The sequence below is a fragment of the Egretta garzetta genome, unplaced genomic scaffold (assembly GCF_000687185.1).
Source record: "Egretta garzetta isolate BGI_Z169 unplaced genomic scaffold, ASM68718v1 scaffold706, whole genome shotgun sequence".
Classification (NCBI taxonomy): Eukaryota; Metazoa; Chordata; class Aves; order Pelecaniformes; family Ardeidae; genus Egretta; species Egretta garzetta.
Window position 1 is genome coordinate 107,471 of NW_009260015.1, and position 22,115 is coordinate 129,585.

At 36.0% G+C, this 22,115-nt stretch overlaps 1 protein-coding gene across 1 annotated transcript; it reads right to left on the reverse strand.

The window, feature by feature from the left end:
* On the reverse strand, positions 1 to 22,115 carry CCDC18 (coiled-coil domain containing 18). Its single transcript, XM_035896099.1, has 23 exons — positions 21,982 to 22,115; positions 21,648 to 21,804; positions 21,258 to 21,425; positions 20,197 to 20,294; positions 19,144 to 19,272; positions 17,064 to 17,160; positions 16,186 to 16,307; positions 14,353 to 14,662; positions 12,899 to 13,002; positions 12,629 to 12,789; positions 11,716 to 11,936; positions 10,712 to 10,822; positions 9,380 to 9,511; positions 8,496 to 8,630; positions 7,846 to 7,923; positions 6,227 to 6,343; positions 4,715 to 4,882; positions 4,116 to 4,258; positions 3,525 to 3,688; positions 2,458 to 2,671; positions 1,782 to 1,881; positions 610 to 726; positions 1 to 186 (listed from the first exon to the last, which is right to left on the reverse strand). The coding sequence occupies exons 1-23, from the start codon at positions 22,110 to 22,112 to the stop codon at positions 1 to 3; spliced, it is 3,363 nt and encodes a 1,120-aa protein (XP_035751992.1). The 5' UTR covers positions 22,113 to 22,115.

A 22,115-nucleotide genomic window follows, 5' to 3' on the forward strand; every position in this document is an offset into this window, starting at 1 on the left:
TTAAAAATTGATAATTCGTTGTGTACCCAAAGAACATTTTACCTTTTCAAGAGCTTCTAGGCTCTGTTGTTTTCTTTCAGTTTTTTTCTTCAGCTGATTTATTTCTTGATCTCTCTGGAGCAATTCAAACTCTTTTTCACGAAGCTCATCTTTAGAATGCTGGAGTTTCTTCTCTAAGCTCTCAATCTGAACAGAAAATGCAATTAAATCAGAACAGATATTTTACTGAAATGGGGACAATTTAAATAAAAAAAAAAGCAGGAACCCAAACAAAATTCACAAATACCATCAGTATTATCTCTGACTTTGGATTCCCTTATCAATTTTTTATTTTGCTTTGTAACATTTTCCTTTATTAAAAGAGCCATTTGGGAGCAAAAAAATACATTTTCATTTTTATACTGGTATTGCCCTGCAAAATTTTTAGTTTTAATTGACAAACATAAAACATGTTTGCTGGTACATTATTAAGGTATTCCCTTCCCTCTCCCTACAATAAGGTACCAGTTTTACTTTTCCAGATTAAACCTGGCAAGCTATTGTGTCCTAGGACCAGACTTTCTCATACAGTTAGCTGCCCTTTGTTAGTTTAATTTAAGCAAGAATTACCTGTTTATGGCATTCCTTAATTTCTAACTCCGACTTCTCTAAATTGCACTCTAATCGAATTATATGTTGTTCCATTTCTCCCCTATGTTCACGAACTGTCATATCCAGCTGTGTAATCTAGAGGTAGAAAAGGAAATAATTTATTTTGAAGTAGTACGCAGATTTCAAGAAGTAATATTACAAAACATGATAGTAGAAGGAATGAAACTAATCCTTTATAGTCTTGAGAATATTCTCTCAAGCAGTCAATACAAAAATGCACCCTAGCTATTTCATTTGAAAAGTTGGGGCTAAACACAAATTGAAAAGGAGCAGATTAGGAAAAAGTCCGTAACCGAGTATGTTTGGGTCCTCAGATACACAGAATACAAACCTAGGTCTCATTTTAAATGGAATATAATGAGTAGCTTACACTAATCCATCTTGTTAGAAAGTCCCAAATTTTGTCCAAGCAAAAAAAAAAAAAAAAAATCCTATTGCTTTGATGAGCTCCGGGAGCAGCTCGCAGGGTACTGTCACAAGGATGTATTGGAAGGTCTGGCCTCTTCACAGTGTCAGTTCCTTGAACAGATTTTTTTTTAAATCCCCACCCCTCCTTCTCTCTGCACCTCAAATATTCTTGGATACAAAGTTTGCTAACTCCAGCTAGGAAGGCTAATTATAAGTGACAGAAAAATAGTTTTTCCATGATGGGTATCAAATCCTGAAGCCAGAACAAAAATATTTCAAGTGAGCTATGGAAATTTATTCCCAACACAGATACTGTTTCATATTTAGAGGCTGCTTCAGAGCCAATCAAACAGATTCCTTTCCTTGTTTGCACCGGAGCATATCATCTCCAAGCACACTTCAGTGCAGATCTTTCCTTTGTTTCATCAAACATCAAGATCACAACAGCTGTCCTATAACTTTATCACTAAGAATTATGGGACAGGTTTGCACAAGGCTTCTGTTCTATCGAAACAGTAGCCTGTGGTCCCTAGGGGAGCGCAACCTGATTTTCCTAATACCTCAAAGGCTTCAGTAACACACAGCTGGTTTTGAGGTTGACATTGTGGCTATATTAACAGTACAGTTTGGAATGATGCGTGAAGGCAATTAAACCCAGCAGACTTTTTATAAGTCATCTACTACATAACAGGGTAATTGTCAGTAAAATAACATGATCTGACCTGAGCTGCTCTTTGTTTCAGCTCCCAATTCCTTTCTTTCAATGCTTGGTCCATGTCAAGGAGTTCTTGGTTTTTGCCTTCAATTTCTCCCTTGCAATACCTGTAATTCTCATATGTTTAATTGCTTAATGCACATTCAGTTGCTTAGCTTCAAGTATCCAGCTTGAAAATCATGAGATCTATTACTTAAAAAACATGAGTCAACTAATTGACTGCAAAGAATCAAAGCCAAATGGAATAATTCTGTTAACCATATTCCAGGTGGAAATTTCCCAATAAGTTCATTATTCGAGTTATTTAGTTGGTTATCAGGACAACATATTCTTAAAAAAGAATAGTACAGAAGAAAGTATTGTTAATTTATGGTCAGAAAGGAAACCGGACAATTTGTCTACAAAAGAAAGTAATTCCTCTTACAATTATTTCACAACTTTGGGTTTCAGAAAATAATTTTAGCAGATTTTAAAACAGAATTCCACAAAAAGAATTCAGCACCGCTTTTAAAAATTAAAAGTGAGCTGAGGAGCTACTGTATCAAGTTACTTTGCAGCCACAAGCCACCCAAAAATTAGAGAGAGATGCTAACAAAATAAAAAAAGACCATCCAAAGTATTTGCTATTCCTAAGGAAAAACTAACACAACTAAGTTTTCAAGATGGAAAAGATACCAACTTACCTGAGCTCAGTTGTTAGATCCAAGATAGCAACATGTTTCTCCTCCAGAGAGGACTGTGCATTCTGTAATGCATCTTGCAATTCCTGAAGCTGTGTTGAAGTGATTTTTAATTCTCCATGGGCATTCTGTAATGCAGATTCTAGTTCTGCTATTTTCTGTAAGGCTTCCCTGTGGCAAGTCTCACTTTGAAGCAGCTTATCTTCTAAATCATTCACTGTTTTACACACACACACACACACACAAAATACAAAACAAATTGTTTAATCAGCAGTGTCAGGGTCTTTATGCAACACTACTAGCAGTTGTGGTCATAATCAATTTTCAGTATCACTATTTTTAGGAAAATCTAGAAAAACAGTGACTTCTGAGGTTATACAACAAACTTTTCATGGCACCCAAGTCTTTGCTGTTTTTATTCAGTTCATAATCTATAATTGACTTATGAGGAAGTATCTAAAGACATTTGGTTAAGGAGAAAGTACAGAGACAACCTAGTAACTGAATACATAGGGCTATGGAAAACGCAAGAAGAATTGCTAGTAAGCCTCAGATTTAAAAGAATGGTAAAATTAAATGGAGGAGGGAGAGGGGCTGGGAAGTTTGTTATTTCCATAGACTCCTTTGGGGGAGGTTCTGTTTGTTTTAAAGAGCTGAATTTTTGTAAACAGCATATGCCTGTATTAAATTTATGTGTCTTGTTTGACTACCATGTTAAGAATCTGCATTATCAATGTACAGGGAAAACTACTTATTCATTTCACCCAGGATAAAGGTACATCCCACAAAAGTGAGAATTTGCAAAGATACATTAAAAAAAAATTGTGGGTTTTTTTTTGGGGGGGGGGTGTTTTGGGTGGGTTGTTGTGGGGGGTGTTTTTATTTCTTTTAAGAACTATGGAATTACCAACACATTAAAAAAAGTAACCCCTCAATCAAAATTACCATATTTTCCTCCTCATGTACTTGATTATAAAACAACAGGGAGGAAAAGGAAAAATGTCTAGTCTAATACATACAGAGAAATAGCACGATGAAAGGAAGCCTGAGAAACAAAATAGTGAAGTTACCCTCATTTGCCTTTTCATTGAGCTCTGATCGTGCTTCTTCTAAAGTAATATCCAACTGATTTATCTGCATTGCTTTGCCTTCACCATCTCGTTTTAACTGTACTACTTCTTTTTCCATACCAGCAAGTTCATTCTTGCACCGATCCATCTCCAATTTAATTTGTCTAAACAGAAGCAACCAGAACAAAATTAACCTTGTAATAACAAAAGCGATACATGTACGTCCTTACATGTTCTAAGACAACAAGCATTTGTGAACAATATGACTTTCTTATTCGTATTTTAAGTACGCTTTTCTCCTAGAATCTACGATCTAGAATTACAAGCAACTTGATACATTTGTGAATTGAACTGCGTTATAAAGTGCCATCTTAAGCCTAAATAGCTTGACTGGAAACACGTTAATTCCATTGGAATACTGTTCCAGAAACTCATGCCTCTGCTAGTTAGAAACTTCCCTTCCGGTTTCCAGTCTATGCTCATATGGATACTGAATTGTATGGCTACATAGCTGAATACCATTACAGACACCAATCTTTCTTACTGATATGTCCATCTGCAGAATATGCCTCTCAGTTATTTTAAACCTACCTGATTGTACTATTAAGTTCATCCACCTTCTCTCTGTTTAAATCTGCTTCCTGAGCAGCTAGGTACAGTTTCTCCTCTGCCTTTCTCAACTCATCTTCTGCATTTGCTTTCTGCTTCTGAAGCTCTTGCTCCAAATTGGATACCTGTTTAAAATGCAATTTTAAAAGTGTTGGTACTTTTAAATTAGATACCAAAGAAATACACGTCCATGTCTTGCAACTTACATAGCGAGTTTTAAGGCAACAGATTTCTTTATAGTCTAAAATTTTATATAAAACTAGAACTTTGCAGTCACATTTGAAAGAGAAGTAGTTTCTAGTAAATATAACAAGATTCAACTTTCTCAATTTCAATACACCTCTCCTTAATTGCAGTACAGAGTTTGATTTTCCAAGTACTTAGCCACTCTAATGCTAGCTAGAGTTTCTAATAGCACAGAACCAGGTTTGAGACAAAACAAACCTCTGAACTCTTTAATTTCAGATATATCTAAAATAATAACTATCAAAAAACCATTCAGATTTTAAAGGTATTACAAAAACATGTATAAAAGCATTTAATTATCTGTCTTTACGTGGACAATTCTCACCATACCATACCTGTTTTTCAAGTTTAATTTGATTATCTTCCAGCTCCCCATTTCTAATAGTTTCTTGCTGTAACATCTGCTGCTGATTATGCAAGGTTTGTTGTAGGAGAATATTTTGTTCACTTGTGTCCTGAATATTCTGATCTTTTAGTTTTATTTCTTTCTGTAAATAATGAACCTGAAAACACATTTATTTTCCATTACAATAAACCAGTTTTATTTGCACTTGTTGCATCAGCTATTCTTTTCATTCTCTATGAGCACAGAATCACACCTATGATTCAGTAAAACTTCTGGCTCCAAGTTTAGTTGCATTACAGTTTCGACAGTATATAACACATCTCATAACTCATCACTGAGTTGTGCTGTATAAAATGAGAAAAAAAGTAACTTATCAGCCCCAGTTTTTGACTTCATGCTTTCTAAATATACCTAACTTGGTCAATATTTAAAAAATGTATATAACAAATTTTTCATTTCCAAATTACTGAACTACTTTTCCTTCTCTCACTCTTTGTACTTTATTTCTCAGAAAGTCCTTGTTTTCCCCTTGAGATTTTGTTCTCAGTCCTCCCCTTTATTTCCTCCTGCCTCCATGACAATATTAATTCCAATAAAAAACAGGAATTTGAGTGCCTGAATTGTCAGATGTTGAACAGCCTGATTTCTCAGTGATGAATGCCAAGAATTTTCTGAAAAAAAGGAAAGGTTCTTAAAAAAAAAATTTGAGAAAATCACTAATCGTTCACTCCAAAGCAGAAGTAGTGACTCTGTCACTTACTTATGAAAACATTGGTCAAAATTGCAAAGCCTCACTTGCTACTCTTGAGTTTCACACAGCATCCAGTCTCTTCAAATGCAGAATAAGAACAACAGATTTTAGGGCTTAGAAAGCAGCAGTAAATATCATAGACTTATGCATAGCACAGACCATAGATTTCTATCCAGTACAGGGCCTAGTAATCTCCAGTTGACTGAAGCCTATCTCTCAGCAGGTAGAGCAGCACTGGTATGAACAGCCTACTATGGTAATTAGTTTATGTGGTTAAATCACCACCACAAATAAAAATTCATACTAGTAATATTTAAACTTAATTCTTTCTTGCTTTCATGTAGTAGTGGAAAAGTGTGATAAAACTCAGGGGCTTGAAGTAAAAATTTTCTTATGCCCAGGGCTTCTTCCCCATTAAGATACTTGACACACAAATCAGTTATGTGCACCTAAGTTTATATTGCAACAGCACACTCTCCCATTTTTTTTTCTCCAAGATAATGCTTTTTTTCACTTAGTTCTGATTTTGTTCCTTCTCTCAACAATTCACTTATCTTGGTACTTCTTTTCCCTAAGCTTATGCAGTGTTTCTTTGTTATGATTTCCCCTTTTACCCTCAGCTCCCAGCTTACTTCCCACTCACAGTTCCTGCCGCAGAAGGTTTGTCTCCTATTTCACAAACTTTTAGACTATATCACTCATAACAAATGTTCTCTGCAATATGGAAGAGTTGTTAAAACAAGCTGTTACCTCTTCAGACTTCTTTTTGAGCTGATTTTGAAATATCTCCTTGTTTTCTTGTGACTGACTCAAATACAGTGCAACTTCTTCCTTGCATAAGTCTAGTGCTGACTCAAGTTGTCTCACCTAGTTGAACGTAACAGATTACTTAAAATTTCACGGCATGGTTTTTGTTAACTAGTCTAAAAAAAAATCTTAAAACACCTCTTTGTGTAAAAGTGTAGCTTTTCAGACATTTTATCTAAAGAGCATTAAAACAGGCATGGAAGATTATAATAAAAACAGAAATAATATTTCAGAAATTAAAATTATCTGTGAAATTAAATTACAGTACTTTGAGTGTGTTTAAATCAGATGAGACTATCAGTTATGACAAGATATTCCAGTATTTGTCGGAAGATAAAATTTAAAAGCAAACATATGCCCAATAACAAATCATTAATTCACCACGTTTTATTACATATTAAGTGTTACATATCGAATTCTATAAATAAATTTGGAATGAGCATATATGAGTCGCGACAAGTCCTTTTCAAAAAAACCCATTCAGATCTTAATACAATTCCTCTCAGAAAGCTAGCAAACAGCATTTTCCTTTCTGCACTGAGAAACGGTGCCTGAGTTCTACCAAAGGGAAATAAAAAGCTTTTAGGAATGTCACCATTGTTAATCTGTTTTACCCTTTTACTATTAATTTGGATTTGAGTAATCTCTAACAAATATCTTACAACCTCGAACAGATAAAAATTATAATGAACAATCCCCCAGAGATCTTAAGCCATAATAAACTTTTCTTAACTGGTTGGTTTCAATGCTAAGAAGACTTTTCTCATCAACAAGAACTGTGCTCAGTCTAACTGCAGATCAGCTAACGGCTTTCAATGCTACCCATTTTCTAAACCTTATTGGATTTCATACCTCTCTCCCCACCCAATTTAAAAGCTTTTTAAAGAAAAGTGATCATGGGTCCTAATTTTAAATCTCTGGAGAACATCCCAAATACTACAAAGCCACTTGGATAGAAAACTGGTCCAGCACAAGTGCAGAAAGAGTATGCTACCAGCTAGGTCCCCAGTATCTTCATCTAGTGATATTCTAAAGATTTAATACTGTTTGAAACCTGACTGTGGTAAATCACCACATGGTAATGGTTTATTAAAAAACTGTTGCAAGTGCTGCATGTAAAATATTTATCAGGCAAACACTAGGAAGAGGTATAGATGGCTAAAAACATGACTGCTATTACAATATCACATGTCTAAAACATATGTCATACCTAAACCTCCGTAACATTATCTTTGTTAGACAATGTTTTACTTCAAGAGTACAACAAGCACAAATCTGCCCTATTTGTAAGTACAGCAGTTTTATAAAGCAATTATGCATTGCATAATCTCTTATTGCAGGTTTCACCACAATTAAATTAATTTTTTAATTAAAAAAATTTTAATTCAATTAATTTTTTAATTAAAAAAAAAGACTTCAGGTTAGCAACTTCTGAAATATTTACATGAGACAAATTTCTATAAAGCAGCCTTAATACAGTTTGTCTGTAGAGGATAAAAGGAAATACACCATTACTGCAAACTTAAAAACTATTAATTGAAAATTACAAAGAGCTTACTAACTTTGATTGTTTCTTCTGTTAACTGACTTTTCAGCATCTTCAATCCTTGATCTTTCTTGACATTTTGATTTTTCATTTCCTGTTCATACACATATTTTTATTCAAGAAAACAAAATGTAAATATAGTAACAGTAATTTAACTAATAAAAACTCATACTAAGCATCTGTTTTTTGATCAGTGTATTTAAAACACAATTGCTTGCATACTGTATTTGTGTACATCATACTTCGAAGTGAATTTGGTTCCTGATAGGTGTCCCTTCGTATTCTTCAGTACCAGCAATTATTAAAAGGAATAAAGCATTGCCATAATAGAACATTCTTGGTTTTCCACCTAGCGCAGAATAAATGCGCCTGTTCTTTATCCAGATCTCTCTCCTTTGATAAGAGTGAGAAGCCCAAGGGGCAAACCAGAGGCATAAACAGAATGCTGAGATAGAAAATAATTAAAGGTCATTAGTTTGTACAATTTACAGTAGTAGTAGCTGGGGACTACCCTAGAATCAGTCAATTACTCAACAAGAATTACGAAGTAAAAACATAAGTATCTTTCATTTTCTCCAATTTTCCCATGTGTTCACGGATATGCTTTTCATAATTGCTACCCACTTGTTTGATTTGCATTTAAAGAAGGCCAAGAGCCAACCTTACCTCTCTGCTTTCTGTCAGCAGCCCATCCAATGATTCAATGCGATGCTCTTTATGTATAACATCTTGTTGCAAAATAGATATTATTTTCTCTTGTTCAGTGAATTGTTGATGTTTTTTCTCTAGCTGTGTCTGAAGCTGCCCATAAGTAATTCATGGTTTACAAGCTTTTTCAGAGAATTTGTGCATCTAAATATGTCATTCAGTTCTATACACCCACCACTTTAAGATTGAAAAATAAATACATTGCTGCCATCAGCAATATTGCACAGTATTAAACACATCAAGAAATCCCAAACCTTTAATATTTTAAAACAACAGGAGAATCAAGAGAATGAGGGCAGGCAGAATGTAATTGCCTGTCATCAGCCAAGACAGCAAGATATGCATACATTCTTTAGCAAAAGATGACAAGCTTCTTTAACAGCTAGAAATAGCCATGGTTATATCTCTAATCACATGAAACAACAGAATTCTTCTCTAATGACTGAAAAACCCTGCCAGCCGTTCTCCCTGAACACAGATGCTCATAAGGCTCGGGCTGGCAGAGGTTCAGCAAATGACAGAATACTGTTAGAAGCTGTCACGCTTTAACCCCAGTAGGAAAAGAAGCTATACTTCCCCCCTCCGGGTGTTTGGAGCAAAGAACAACAGTATTCTTCCTAAGTCCCTATTTCTCTTCAGTTCAGCAGAAAAGAGGATATGAATCTCAGAGGGAAATCATGAGATTGTGTAGTGTCAGATGGAAAATGAAGTGTCAGGAGAAGATAATATAACCCTTTAATTGGACATCTGCCTCAGAACTACTCAAAAGACAAAGAAACTAATGCAGAAAAAGGTTACCAAGTATATAATTAATAAATACTAGCACACAAAGAAGGTCTTACTAGTTCAATCTGCTTCTCCATCTCTTTGTGCTGCTCAAGGTGAACCAACTTTGCTTTTTCAAAAGCAGAAGTTATTTGCTCATGTTCTTCGCTGATAGTTGTTTCCAACTCATGAATGCGTCTGTTTTTTCCCTGGGAAACAGCAACAACAAAAAGGACTTAGTAAAAATATTTAGCTGTGATATTAGATAGTGTTTTATTTGATGATGGAGTTCCTAGATTTCTTAAGAGAACAACACAGAAAATACTGAATTTATACGCAGGATGTTTCATCTCAGAGGATGTCACACCTACAATATAGATACAGAATGCCACTAAATGCAGCCACTACAGAAAAGCAAGGTGTCTGCCAAGGTGGACTACTGGCACGGATTATAGCAATTAGAGCAAGGAACATCTGACAAAGACAAAAAGAAATTCTACGTTCACATGGATAGATGGGATCTTTAAAACACAGGTTTCCATTTGAAAGGGACCACAGAAATATTTTCCTTTTCTAGCAACCTTAGACCCCTTCCCAAAACTAAAGAAGTTTGTATAATAATATCCAGACCAGAATTTACAGTGCTGCAAGTGTTAGATTGCCTTCTTCACTTACCATTTAGAAGACTTTTTTTATTCACACGTCTACATGTATTTCTTAAAAACATACAGTTTAAGAAAGACAACAAAAAAAAAAAAAAAAACAGAAGTGAAGTGATTTGTCCAATGTCCCAGTTAACATTTGGGATCCACCTCTGTTACCTCTTATCCTAATAGTTTCATACGGAAGACTACTTGAGAACTTCTGAAAAAGAAATACAGAACAGTGCCAACACAGTACATCCTAACCTATTCATCCTATACACCAAACCAATCATGTAAACGCTATTTTAGAAGTAGTTTTATTCTGTTGGGGGAAAGGTAATTTTACTAAGTGCGTACTAAAAAGAGATGTAGTGTGTGAGCTCAAAGGATGGAAAAATCTTAATTCTGACAAAGACAAAAAGAAATTTTTCATAGCAAGGATAGAACTCTCTCTCACTGAAGCCAACAGCAATGCTACAATTGATTCCAGTAGGACCAGATTTGCACTGCAGATATCATCACAAGGAAAAAGTAACATGTCCATGAATAACTTACCATGTTCAAAAGCAGGAAAAAAGGGCTATTTTATTTGAAGCAAGATTATTCAGTTTTTAAAACTGCACTGTCTAAAACCTGCACAGATTATTTAGCAGATCTGAAAGTCTATCCATTTTGAATACACAGAATAATACTGTTTTAACTGAAACTTTAATTTCCATTTATCTCATTTTACATAAATGTAGTTTCTCACTGAGAACATTTTACCATGAGTTCTTCTTCCAACTCAGTATTTCTTGCTGCAGCAGCGAAATAAGCAGTAGTCTTTTCTTCCAACTGTTTCTCAAGTGCAGAAAGTTGAGAAGATTTCTTTGTTATCTGAAATTAAATACGGCAAAAACCAGCATGAAGACAACTGTTTCGGGTCTATTCAAGTATTCGTATATACTTTCTTATCACCAATTCCGTTTTAGCTACTATTATTTTCTAGTATTTTTTAATGACTTATTTGTTTATTTTTGTATGATCTATTAAACTTTATTACTTACAGAGAAGAATTTAGGACCCTTTAACTCAATTTTATCCAATTCATTATAATTATCAGTGCCATATGAGTGAATTAGCTATTACAGGTTTATAACATTTATGGCTATTATTACAAAATACTGCAAATCCCACTATGCCGGAATTCTAAAAACACATTACCACCACAATGTAAATACTAGCATTTTAACCTATTCAGCCAGAAAAGAGCTAGAGGAAGCTTAATTTCTTTCTTTTGTGACACTGGTAATGATGTTAATCTCTGGCAACTATACAAACACTTAATGAGAAAAAATACAACTGCTCCTTCCATCTATTTCTTAAGATCACACATTAATTCATAGAATCATAGAATTTTTTGGGTTGGAAGGGACCCCCATCTAGTCCAATCCCCCTGCAGTGAGCAGGGACACTACTAACTAGATCAGGTTGCTCAGAGCCCCGTCCAAACTAGTCATATATTTTCCACATAACAAATCAAAATAGTAGTAGTAAAGTCCACTAACTACATCAGCTTTAAAATGAGATTTCTGACAACTAACAAATTAAGGCTGCTATCTTAAAAGTTTTTCTGCTTGCTCAAAATTTTATTTCCAATTTTTCTTAAATAAGTCAGATTTTAAAATTCATATGGCAATTGCAGTTTCTCCATAACAATTGTCTTAATTATCTTTGATTACTGAACTAAACAGAAAGTGACATTTTTTTCAGTGCTGCTAAAAACTTACTTCTCGCTCTAAGCTACTGGTTTTTGAAGCCTTCTTCAATAGGTCTTCCTGTATGATTTGAAAATGACTGGCTCTCTGAGCCATGCTGGTCTGCAACGAAGAATTCTCATCATCAGCTTTGGTCAGTTTAGTGCGTAACTCTTCTATCTCTTTCTGGAATCTTCGCCTCTCCTTTTCAAATTGCTTGCTGATAAGTTCCAGCTGTTGACATTTTTTCCTCTCTCAAAGTAGAAAAAAATAAATTTAAGATTTATTTATAAAAGAACATACAAACCAGTACTCAAGCAAAGAATCATACAAACCAAAGAGAAGAGAAATATAATTTAATGACAGCATATTGAACATAGTATTCAGACAAAAGACTCTAGGTTTTTTCCCCTGTAACATAAATGAAAGCTGTGACTCATGAAAAAAGACCAAACAAACAAACAAAAAAAACCCCAAACCCACAAAACACCCTTACAAACAAACAACAAAAACTGAAGACAGAATCATTATACAGGTGCCCTGAAGTCATTTCATGGAGCAGTCCCAATAGGAAGCACAGAAGTGATTGCAGAAATTCTGCAACAGCAGGATACAGAGAAATGAATCAAAGAAAATATGGAGACCTTAACATAACCTGCATAAAGAGAAAATACATGGTTCTATTTCAACACAACTCATAGCTTGGATATTGCTGAACAAATAACTAGCAAAAGCAAGAAGAATATTGTGCCTGGAGAACGTGACAATTTCCAGAATTCCAAGGTGGTAAAATGCTCCCGGTTCAACCAAACCATATCTGTTAGCTCACAGAGATACATTTTAAAAAAAAAAAACCAAAACTATAAAAACTATTTAAACCCCAACAAAAAAATCCTATTCTGTGGATTAATCAGTCAGAACTGCACAGCTATTTCAGTAAGCTTACCTCCTTGACTTCTGATCAATTTGACAGGCTCCGTTTCCAGGGCACATAACCTGCTATTTTCTTGTCCTTCATTATCATTAGAAAGGTGCTCAGCTCCGTTACAGATAGTTAAGTTTGCACGAGGCTTTTGAATTTCTGCTTCTTTCATTGCCAGTTTAACGCTATTATAAAGGAGGAGACAATTATTTAACATTCATTCTACATGCTACTTCTAATACCACCATACGATCTGCCTATTCTTGACTTAATTCAGTAACGAGAAAGTTATACCTTAGGTCTGCAATCAAAGGTTTATTTGATTCACAACAAGATTCAGAGAGCACTTCTTTTGTTGAGGAACTGGAGAGCTGGTGTTTCAAGTGGTGCCATTTAAACTAAAAGTTAAGGGAAAACCAAGATCAATGCAAAAATCTGCTTTTTATTGCTTCACAGCATGATGAATTCATGTGTTATAGTAGCATATAAATGTTAAGACACGTATGCCAGGATGTTACAAGTTTAGATAACTTGATCTTTAAAATCATTCTCCTAAGTAAGTGCTTGCAGAGCACTGCAGGTTTGTCTCACAATAGTAGAAATTAAAGGCATTAAGGCCCTCAAACTGAGACCATTCCTTTAGATATCTTTGTACAGGTACTGAAGCATGAACGTTTTTGCTGTAAAAAATTAAGTAAATGGAGATACTATCAGTAATTCCATGTTTTGAACTTCTCACATCATGCTTCCTTTCAGATTTCAATGACTACATTTAATACCATTTTTTCCTCAACTTACAGAAGGCTTCTGAATATTCCATTAAATTACTAAAGTAATCCCAAATGTTTCCAATATTTTCCAAAAGGGCCCTAAAACAATTTTTAAGGCTCTTCCAAATAAATGTCTATGGTCACGACAGCCCCAACCATCATTTCTATACAAAATTACTATATTCTTTTCAGCAGAGGTCACTTTGGCAATTCCAAAATCCTACAGAAAGCATACTTTTGATTTTGTTTTCATTACAGCTACTGACATTTATACTTCAAAAATAAAGATATCTGATGCAATCTGTACTCCTGACCTCATAACATCTCTCTAGCCCTTCCCGACTTCACGAACAGTTCCTCCAGTAACCCCAGTCAATTCACAACTTTGGGCTTGTTTTACAGGACTCTTCCACTCACTCAGTTTAGTGATAAATTTCACCAGTACGAGCTTCAGTCTCATAAGCCAGGGTTCATCCCAGTAAAACAAAAGTTCATTCACAGTCAGGGAAGATGTGCCTTCTCTTGCCCAACAAAAAAAGTTCCTACAAACAGCCCTCCTGCTCTCATTTCTCCATTGCTGAGGTTGACACGTCGACTCTGGCTGTGTGACACAATGTGTCTGCCATATGGGAAATGTCCTACTGTTCTACTGAGAAGAACCTCAGTGTCACACAATAGGACATCATCATGTTTTAGAGAACGTACCTACTTCTGAAGAATCAATGCATAGAACAGAGGAACGGAAAGTGTAATTTTAAATGCTTCCTAATTAATCAATTCCAAAGCACCTATTCCTTGTTCTTTAATGAGAAGACAAAAGTAAAATATTTAAATTAAGAAAACATTTAATCCACACATCTTGAAAACCAAAGATTTTTTACTCAGATTATTTCTCAAGAATGATACAGGATTTCCATGCAACATCAGTGAGAATTAAGACACACACTACAATTTCTAAGGATGAATCAGTTAGCGTACCTCTTCAGATGCACTTTGAGACAACTGGGAAATAATGGTTTCTAGCATGTTGAGCTCTTCCCTTGAATCCTCAATTTCTTGATGGCATAATTTCAAGCAGTTATGTTGCTGTGCAGTAAGTGCTCTCAGCTCTGCGTTTTCACTTATTAGAGCATCTTTCTCTTTAAGTACTATTTCTTTTTCACTAAGTTCACTCTCAAGCTCAATGATCTTCTGACCAGACCGAGTCAGCATTGATACCATTTCAGTGGTTTTTGCCTCTAAAGTTTTAATTTCTTCTTTTGCACTACAATTCTCTTCCTTTAATAGCCTAAAAAAACCACATCCATTTAAACGTATAGCTCAACATAGAGAAGTAGACTAGTATTTTCATTATTAAAAGCATTAGAAGAACACGCCTTAACTATAGTGTTTTATTATTTTTCTCCCTCTCAAAATCTAGGATTAGCTCCATACAAGGATGGAAAAGTTTTCAGGATCAAGATGCAAACTGCTATCAGCAAACAACAGGAGAGAATAAACTACTTGGCATTCTTAAGCAACTTCATTAAGTTTTAAGCACTATCAGGAAAGTCACTGGTAGGAAACAGATCAAGGTGGTTTTAATTGTGCTGAAGCCAAGGAAATTTAGGAACAAGATAAAATAACTATATAACTATACCTAAAATGACAGTGGATGAAGATAACATACTAAGACTGAGCTAGTTGAACATTCTGCTACTAAGAGAGGAAGGTGTCCTATTTCTTCTCTCCCCTCATATCTGACTGTACAGCAAGCGAATTGTATTTTTAGCCCATCACAAATTATTCACTTTTAAAGTACCTGTTGTTACCTAACTGAATTAGCTTGGCAAAGGTCCTGATGAGCGTCAAACCCAGAGCAAGCTAGCAGAGAAAAGAGGGCAGTCTAGAGGAAAGACCCCCTATCAGCAGCAGAGAGCTATTAAGCAGGCTCAAGCTAGTGTAAGGGTGCTTACAGACTGCCCACCTTTGCAAAAACGGCCTAAAGGACAATTGTTAAGACAGGAACGTGGGTGTGGACAGCACGTGTGAAAGGGATACCCAAAACTGTCTGAGAAGGTGTTTGTCCAAACGTAATAACACTAAAGACAACCAGCCGATGGTTGTCTTCCCTCAATAAAGCCATAAGGGAGATACCAAAAGACTTCTAAAGCAAAGTGGGGGTTCAGCTTGAAAGGAAACATAAAAATTTGTAACAGTGGGAAAAGACCTTGGAGCGCGAAAAGAGTGGCAGTCAAAACCTGGTTTGACACTTGAAGAAGTCACAGCCACCACCACAACCTCTGTTCAGGCCTGAGTGCAGGCTCCCTGTCGGCTGCCAAGAGTATCCTTCATTCTAGCTAGGGACTGACAACATGCTGTGCAACAAGGGTCTTGCACATGGCAGCGTAAGTGAACTCATAGGGCGTTTTCTCATTAGCATGTACATTCGCAGCCTGCAGGCAGCAGAGCAGGTATAGATAAAGCCAGAGCACCCGCATCTCCCACAGAGGTGGTGCACGACCAAGGCTCCCAGCAGGCTTGGTGGATGTTGCTTGTAACTGTGAATATGGGGCAGCGTGTGGGATTAGAACTTTTAAGCATTAGTTATAGAAAAGAATTCAGAAATTTCTAAGTGTGTGCTAACATTTTTCATCTGTTCAGTATTATGGTTTGTCTGTTGTATTGCTGCTGATACTGATCCTAAGTGATACTGATCCACTGCTGCTGGTCCTGATTTGGTTTGAACTACGCAAACTGAGCAGCATGTAACAGTTGTAACATGCAATTTCAAATAACTGTACAGAGTTTTTGAAAAAGTCTTTGCGTTACCTTAATTGCTCTTCTAGGATGTCTAGATCCTTTCTGTAGCTGACACACTTTTCATTCAACTTCTCTTTTTCTTTTTCACAATTAATTAAATGTTTTCCCAGGACTGCTTCTTCAGCTTTAACCTTGAAAAGCAATTTTTTTCATTACCATACAGCAATAATCTAAGCTTCCATGGCCAACAGGCTTTTTTTAAAAGGATACTGTAAATGCTATGCTGTTCCTTTTTTTCTTGCTGGTAAGCCTGTAGATAATTCTATTGCTTACTGTTGTGAAGAAAAGGAGAGGGGCAAAGAAGTTTTCTTTTTTTCTGTCATTTGGGAAAGAAGTAACATTATTTTGGTTTAATATTTTAGGGCATATTTGTGGTTGGCAACCTCCTTCCACAAGGGAAGAAGTCTCATCAAACAAAAGTTCTCTGTAAGAGCTAACTGTCTCAGGCCTGTATTTTCTCTTCCCACAAGGCAGGAAGCATTAGCAATTTTGACCACTGGAACCTCGGGAGATTACTTCATTTTCATCTTAGCTCTTCTCTAGCTCATGTTTCATTAAACAGGTCATACAGATGGAGTCAAAAGGATCACATACTTTTAAAAGGTAAAATGCCCAGCTGGCAAGCAAGACACAGAAGAAACAGCAGCAGTAGTAGAATACCACAAAGATGCAGACTGTCCAGACTGTGCAAAGACAGTTTAAAACTGGATACCTGAAGTTATCACCACAAACAGTTGCTTACCCTGTCACACCTCTCTTGAGGCTTTGCCACCAGCAAGCAGGAACAATTGATCCACTGGTGAACCCCGTTTCTATTTGCTGCCTAGCTTACTGGAAGAAGCAAAATCCTAATAGCATGGCAAAAACAAGTGAAGAAAAATCTCTACCTTCTCTAATTTTTCAGTTATTTTCTCTTTATACTTTTTGAAAGTTCCTGTCAGCTCCTCCGCGTTCAACAAAGCTTTGTTTCTTTGCTGTTCTGCTCTGCAAAGAAGCATACCAATTTTAAAAACCACAAATTTCAGTCATTCTGTAGCTATCTTCTTCAGTTTCTAAAAACAACTACTAAATTAACTGCTTCAGGTAACTTCCTTTCTTCTTCCAACTCTCCAAGCCCTAGAATAAAAAGTTTAATGCATTTCATTAATTTTAAATATAATTTTTGCATATTAACTTAAACAAAACTCCAATAAGACTAAGACTGTAAAAATAAACACTTTTGATTCCCCTTCAACGAGAGTTTGATTCAAATCACCCTCCTGTCCCTACCAGTAAAAGCCTGTTTTAGGGACTGGGATAGCGTGCATGATAAGGAAGCAGAAGACAGCAGCACTCCTTAAAATTTGAACTGCTTAAGGGAACTAGAAAAGATTTTGATACTGAAGGAAGCTCTTGTGATGGAATTATGGTGAGACTGACAGGAACTGATCAAAGGATAAATTATTTGGGGGATACTGGAGAGATGGCATAAATAATAGTAAAGGAAGCCAAGACTGGTATGATACCAGGTGAGCAACTGTTCAGAGCAGCAAGCCAGCCTGCCTACTATTTTACACTGTTACTCCACACCCCTGCCCCTTTTTACTTTCCTCTATCGTTACTCACTAGAGAGAGATAAGTTGGAACAGTAACCTCGGGACCACTCAGGTATGCAGTCTGCTCAGGACACCCAACACAGCCACGCAAGAATTACCACTGCTCAATAACATTTGTTTCTCTGCCACTAAGGGAATTGTGGGGATGGGGCAAGGGCCTCATCTAAGTACGGCCCACTCTCAGACCAGTGTTTCTCAGTCTGAGGACCACTGCCCACTTGGAGATGGCAAAAGATTTCAGAGAAGGGGAATAAAGGGATTTCAGAATAACAAACTTTAGGCTAGTGTTAGCCTGAAGTACATCAGTTTGCTTGGCTAAAGAACAGTAAGTGGTTGTATTTACTGATTAAAAGCAAACGGTAATAATTGTTAATACTAACTATAACACTGTCCATTGCCTTTCACACCTGGCAGAAGCTCAGTTTTTCTGAAGTACCAAAATACTTATATTTGCAACTAGTAACTAATTTCAGCTAGTTCCAACCCCAGATGCGCTGAACAGTGAGCACAAATCAACACATATTTCCTCACCAGTAGTGCAAGCCCCACAATATTTCCATTTGTCTAGCTATTGGAATGTTAGAGGCAATCCCATGGGTAGACAGACAAGCCAAACAAGGCTTTTGCATTCAAAAAGAAATGCTTTCATAAGTCATTCATTCAGTTAATTTTTGCCCCAGGAAATGCAGTTAAATGAACTGGGCAGGTAGGAATCTTTTTATTTGTTCCTCTCCTTTCTTTAAAATTACATTTTGGAGGCAATAGGATTGTATATGGTAACTTCCAACAGTAGAAAGAAATTACCTAACCCTCCCAGCAGCCACACAATCATTAGGTTAAAGGAGGCAATAGGGAAGGAAAACATGGATTGGGATGGAATTACAGCACCCTTTTCAATAGTACTATATAGGTCGGTAAGATTAGGAATAACAAAAATGTTCTCTCAATTAAGTTCTGCTTCTATCACTTTCCTCACACCAAACCCAAAAATACAGCACTCAATACTGCTGAATACTGAGCATACACTGTAGGTTCTTGCAAGACAAAGTAAAAAAATAACTCAGGAAAAATATATTCTGGACATCTTTCAGCTCTCCACTGCAGTACATCTACTCTGAAGAGGAAAAGAACCAGGTGATAAACTGGTTACTAGTGTACAATATCAGCCTGCAACCACCAGCAAAATTTCAAGATTTAAAAAGTGCTTGTTTAATTAATAAGTATCTTCACAAAGAATTTCCCCATTTTACAAAAAAAATAACATTCTTAAAGCAGAGAAATAATTTGCTTCCACAAAGTAAACATCTGCCAATGGAAATAAACACTTATGCACTATTATTCTGTATTCAGTTTACTAAATTTACTTAGGTACCTCTTTACTTGCTTGCTTCGTTCAATTAACTCCATTTTCAGATTTTTATAGTCCTTTTTGTACCTTTGCAACATGTTTTCTCTTTCCATTCCAGTTTTCTGGCTTTGATCTAGTTTATCTTCTGTATCTCTAGCAAATACACAAAGCATAATTAAAAAACAGGAATTAGTTTTGTAAAGAAACCAGATTTCTATTGTTCTTTTCTGCACATGATGCTTGGTGAAGCGCTAGTCAAACACGCTGCAACTCTCAAAACCAGGTTTGGAACGCCCATTGTCTCCAGACTCCCCAGGAGTACATCTGCAGTCTGGAGTGGTGTCCAAACCTCATCAAGAAGCATCAGGTGTCATGATTGCCAAGGACCCAGATGGCTGACTTTGTGTCATGACACCTGAACGCAGAAATCGCCATTTTTCTGGCAATAGGTATGACTGGTCAGGATGCACACGTGGGAAACAACACTAAAATGTAAACATAAGTATTTTTGTAAATATGCAAATGTAAGTATTTTCACTTGTTTTGTGGAGACAGACTATTGAGGTATTAATTGAATATTACATAGCCTGAGGTTGTAAGATAAACTGACAGCCAGGTATGTCTTCCTGACAGCCTCTGGAAACTGTTTACATCAGCTTTATTTGGCCATTTGCCTTGATTAACATATTCATAAAGAAAGAATCTTTTATGCTACAAGCTGCACAGTCACGTTTGAAAACACATATGCCTGTTTACTACAGCAGATATGCAGTCATGTAGCATACAACTGCTCTAGTCAGCTATAAGGGCACATTCATGTTTAGCATATATTATGAACCAATTTTTTTTACCAGCCTTTGTTATTTTTTCTCTCCATTTCCTGAAGTACATTCCCCCTACATAAAATATCAGTACAAAATAAAACAACCCCCTCCTCCCATATACAGCTCCAAAATGAAAGTTTCAAGGCCCAGATTACATGACCCACAGAGTAAGAGGAATTATATCAGCCTGAAGAAGAGATTGGACTAGCAAGCAGACTACAATAAAATGTTGACTTAAAAGTACACTTACTACCTCAGAATTTTATCTTGAGCTGAAACTTCTGCTTTCAAGTTTACAATCTGTTCTTTTAACTTTGGAATGTTGGCTAAAGTCGATTCAAGGTAAGAAATCTGAAATACAAACATATTCGGGGTTTCATTAACACTTGCATATATACTTTCAAGTGAGACGGGTAAGAACAATCTGCTTACTGAATGACACAGTGCACTTAACCTTACTGTAGAAGGTCATCTACACAAACTGACCTCCAATTTTGTGCTTATTTAATATTCTTCCAGTTCCCTAGCACCATTCCTGTGTCATACGCTGTCTAGCGGAGCAATTTCCTTATACGTTGATCTTGTCTCTTGCTTTTCCCCAGAAGTTTATATTCTGCTACTTGTTTTTTCCATGTCAGTGTCAAACGGTTTTTTTTTTTTTGTCTAGTTATTTGTACTGTCTTGGAGATAACATTTCTCTCACAAAAAGCCTTAAGCATAGCTACATTTTATTAATGTCACATATAAACCAAATGCAAGAATATGGTTGTCCTGAAAAAAATTGTATATACGAGTGTATAATAAACCAGTAATGATTTAGTAGGTACAATATTTCCTTCTACCTCACCTTCACTTTTTCAAAATAGCAGTATTAATCCAACCTGAAAGGTCGTTTTTCATATTCTAGACAAATGACTGCTGCGCTGTTATTACTTACATTAATCTTCAGGTAGCTCAGACACATGAACATACAGTACTAAATAGATTATTGAACTATTTTCTTACATAACGCGTTCTTCATTCTGTGACTTACTGGCTTGAGATTAAACTTTGGAGCATGAATAGATAGAATTCATAATTAATATATTTGTTTTCCTCATGGAGTTGTAGATTCCAAACTATTCTGTTCCAAGATTAATGCAGAATATTATGAAAAAATAGAATATTAAACTTTAAATACTAAATTTAGACTGATTAAGAGGAGAAAAAAAATAGCATTTTCTGCTTGGAATTACAGGCTCAAAAGTCATGGTCACTGGGGAGGTTTTTGGGCGTGGGGGTTTTTTTTTTGATGAATACACTAAAGATACATACTCTTGTTTTTGACTGCATCAATTCAAAGTTCATCGTTTCCACTCTGTTCTTTAGGTAGTGGTTCTGAGAAGCCAAAGATGCATTTTGCTCATGAAGGGCATCCAGCTTCTCCTGAAGACGTTCATTTTCTTCCACAGTTTTATCAGAAGTTGTGGATACCAAATAAGACTAGACATAAAAAAAGGTTTTTATATATATATACACACCACATATATGCAGATGTAAGCAATATATACTCTGCAGAACAAATGTATTTCAGTTGTTTGAGAGTGCTCCGTTAAAATAATTGCCCAATGCTAGAGCGTATCAACTCCAAGCCCTAAAAGCAAAAAAATATTCATAGCAAAGAAGAGAAAACAACAGTAACAAGTAACAAAGTACAATATTTACTTTAGATTTTCTTTGAAAATCCTGGCAAGATGTTTTACCAGCTTTCTTCTTGCAGTCGGGAAAGCCTTGATAGTTGCAATTAGGCTGAACAAGGTCCTCCAGAGTGAAGTCTACAGCCTCATCTAAGCAGTGGCCACAATGTTCTCTTCTGCTAGCACTAGGAGGGAGAGTAAAAAGTTGCTACACCATTTTTTCTTTATTATTTTTAAACTGCGCATAAAGAGGAATGAAAAGAAAAACACAAAAGGAGGTACTTGCAGCAATCCATTACACCAAATATGACAGATTTACACTACAAGAGACCGGCTGCTCTCATTCCCAAACACACTCATACCTGGAAAGCTCTTCCTCTACAGTTTGCAGGTTTTTTTCAGTTCTCCTCAGCTGATTCTGTAATGACTGTAAATTTGCAAGCAGGTCTTCATCAGCAGCATTTTCAGAGCAAGTCCACATACTATACTCCATTGG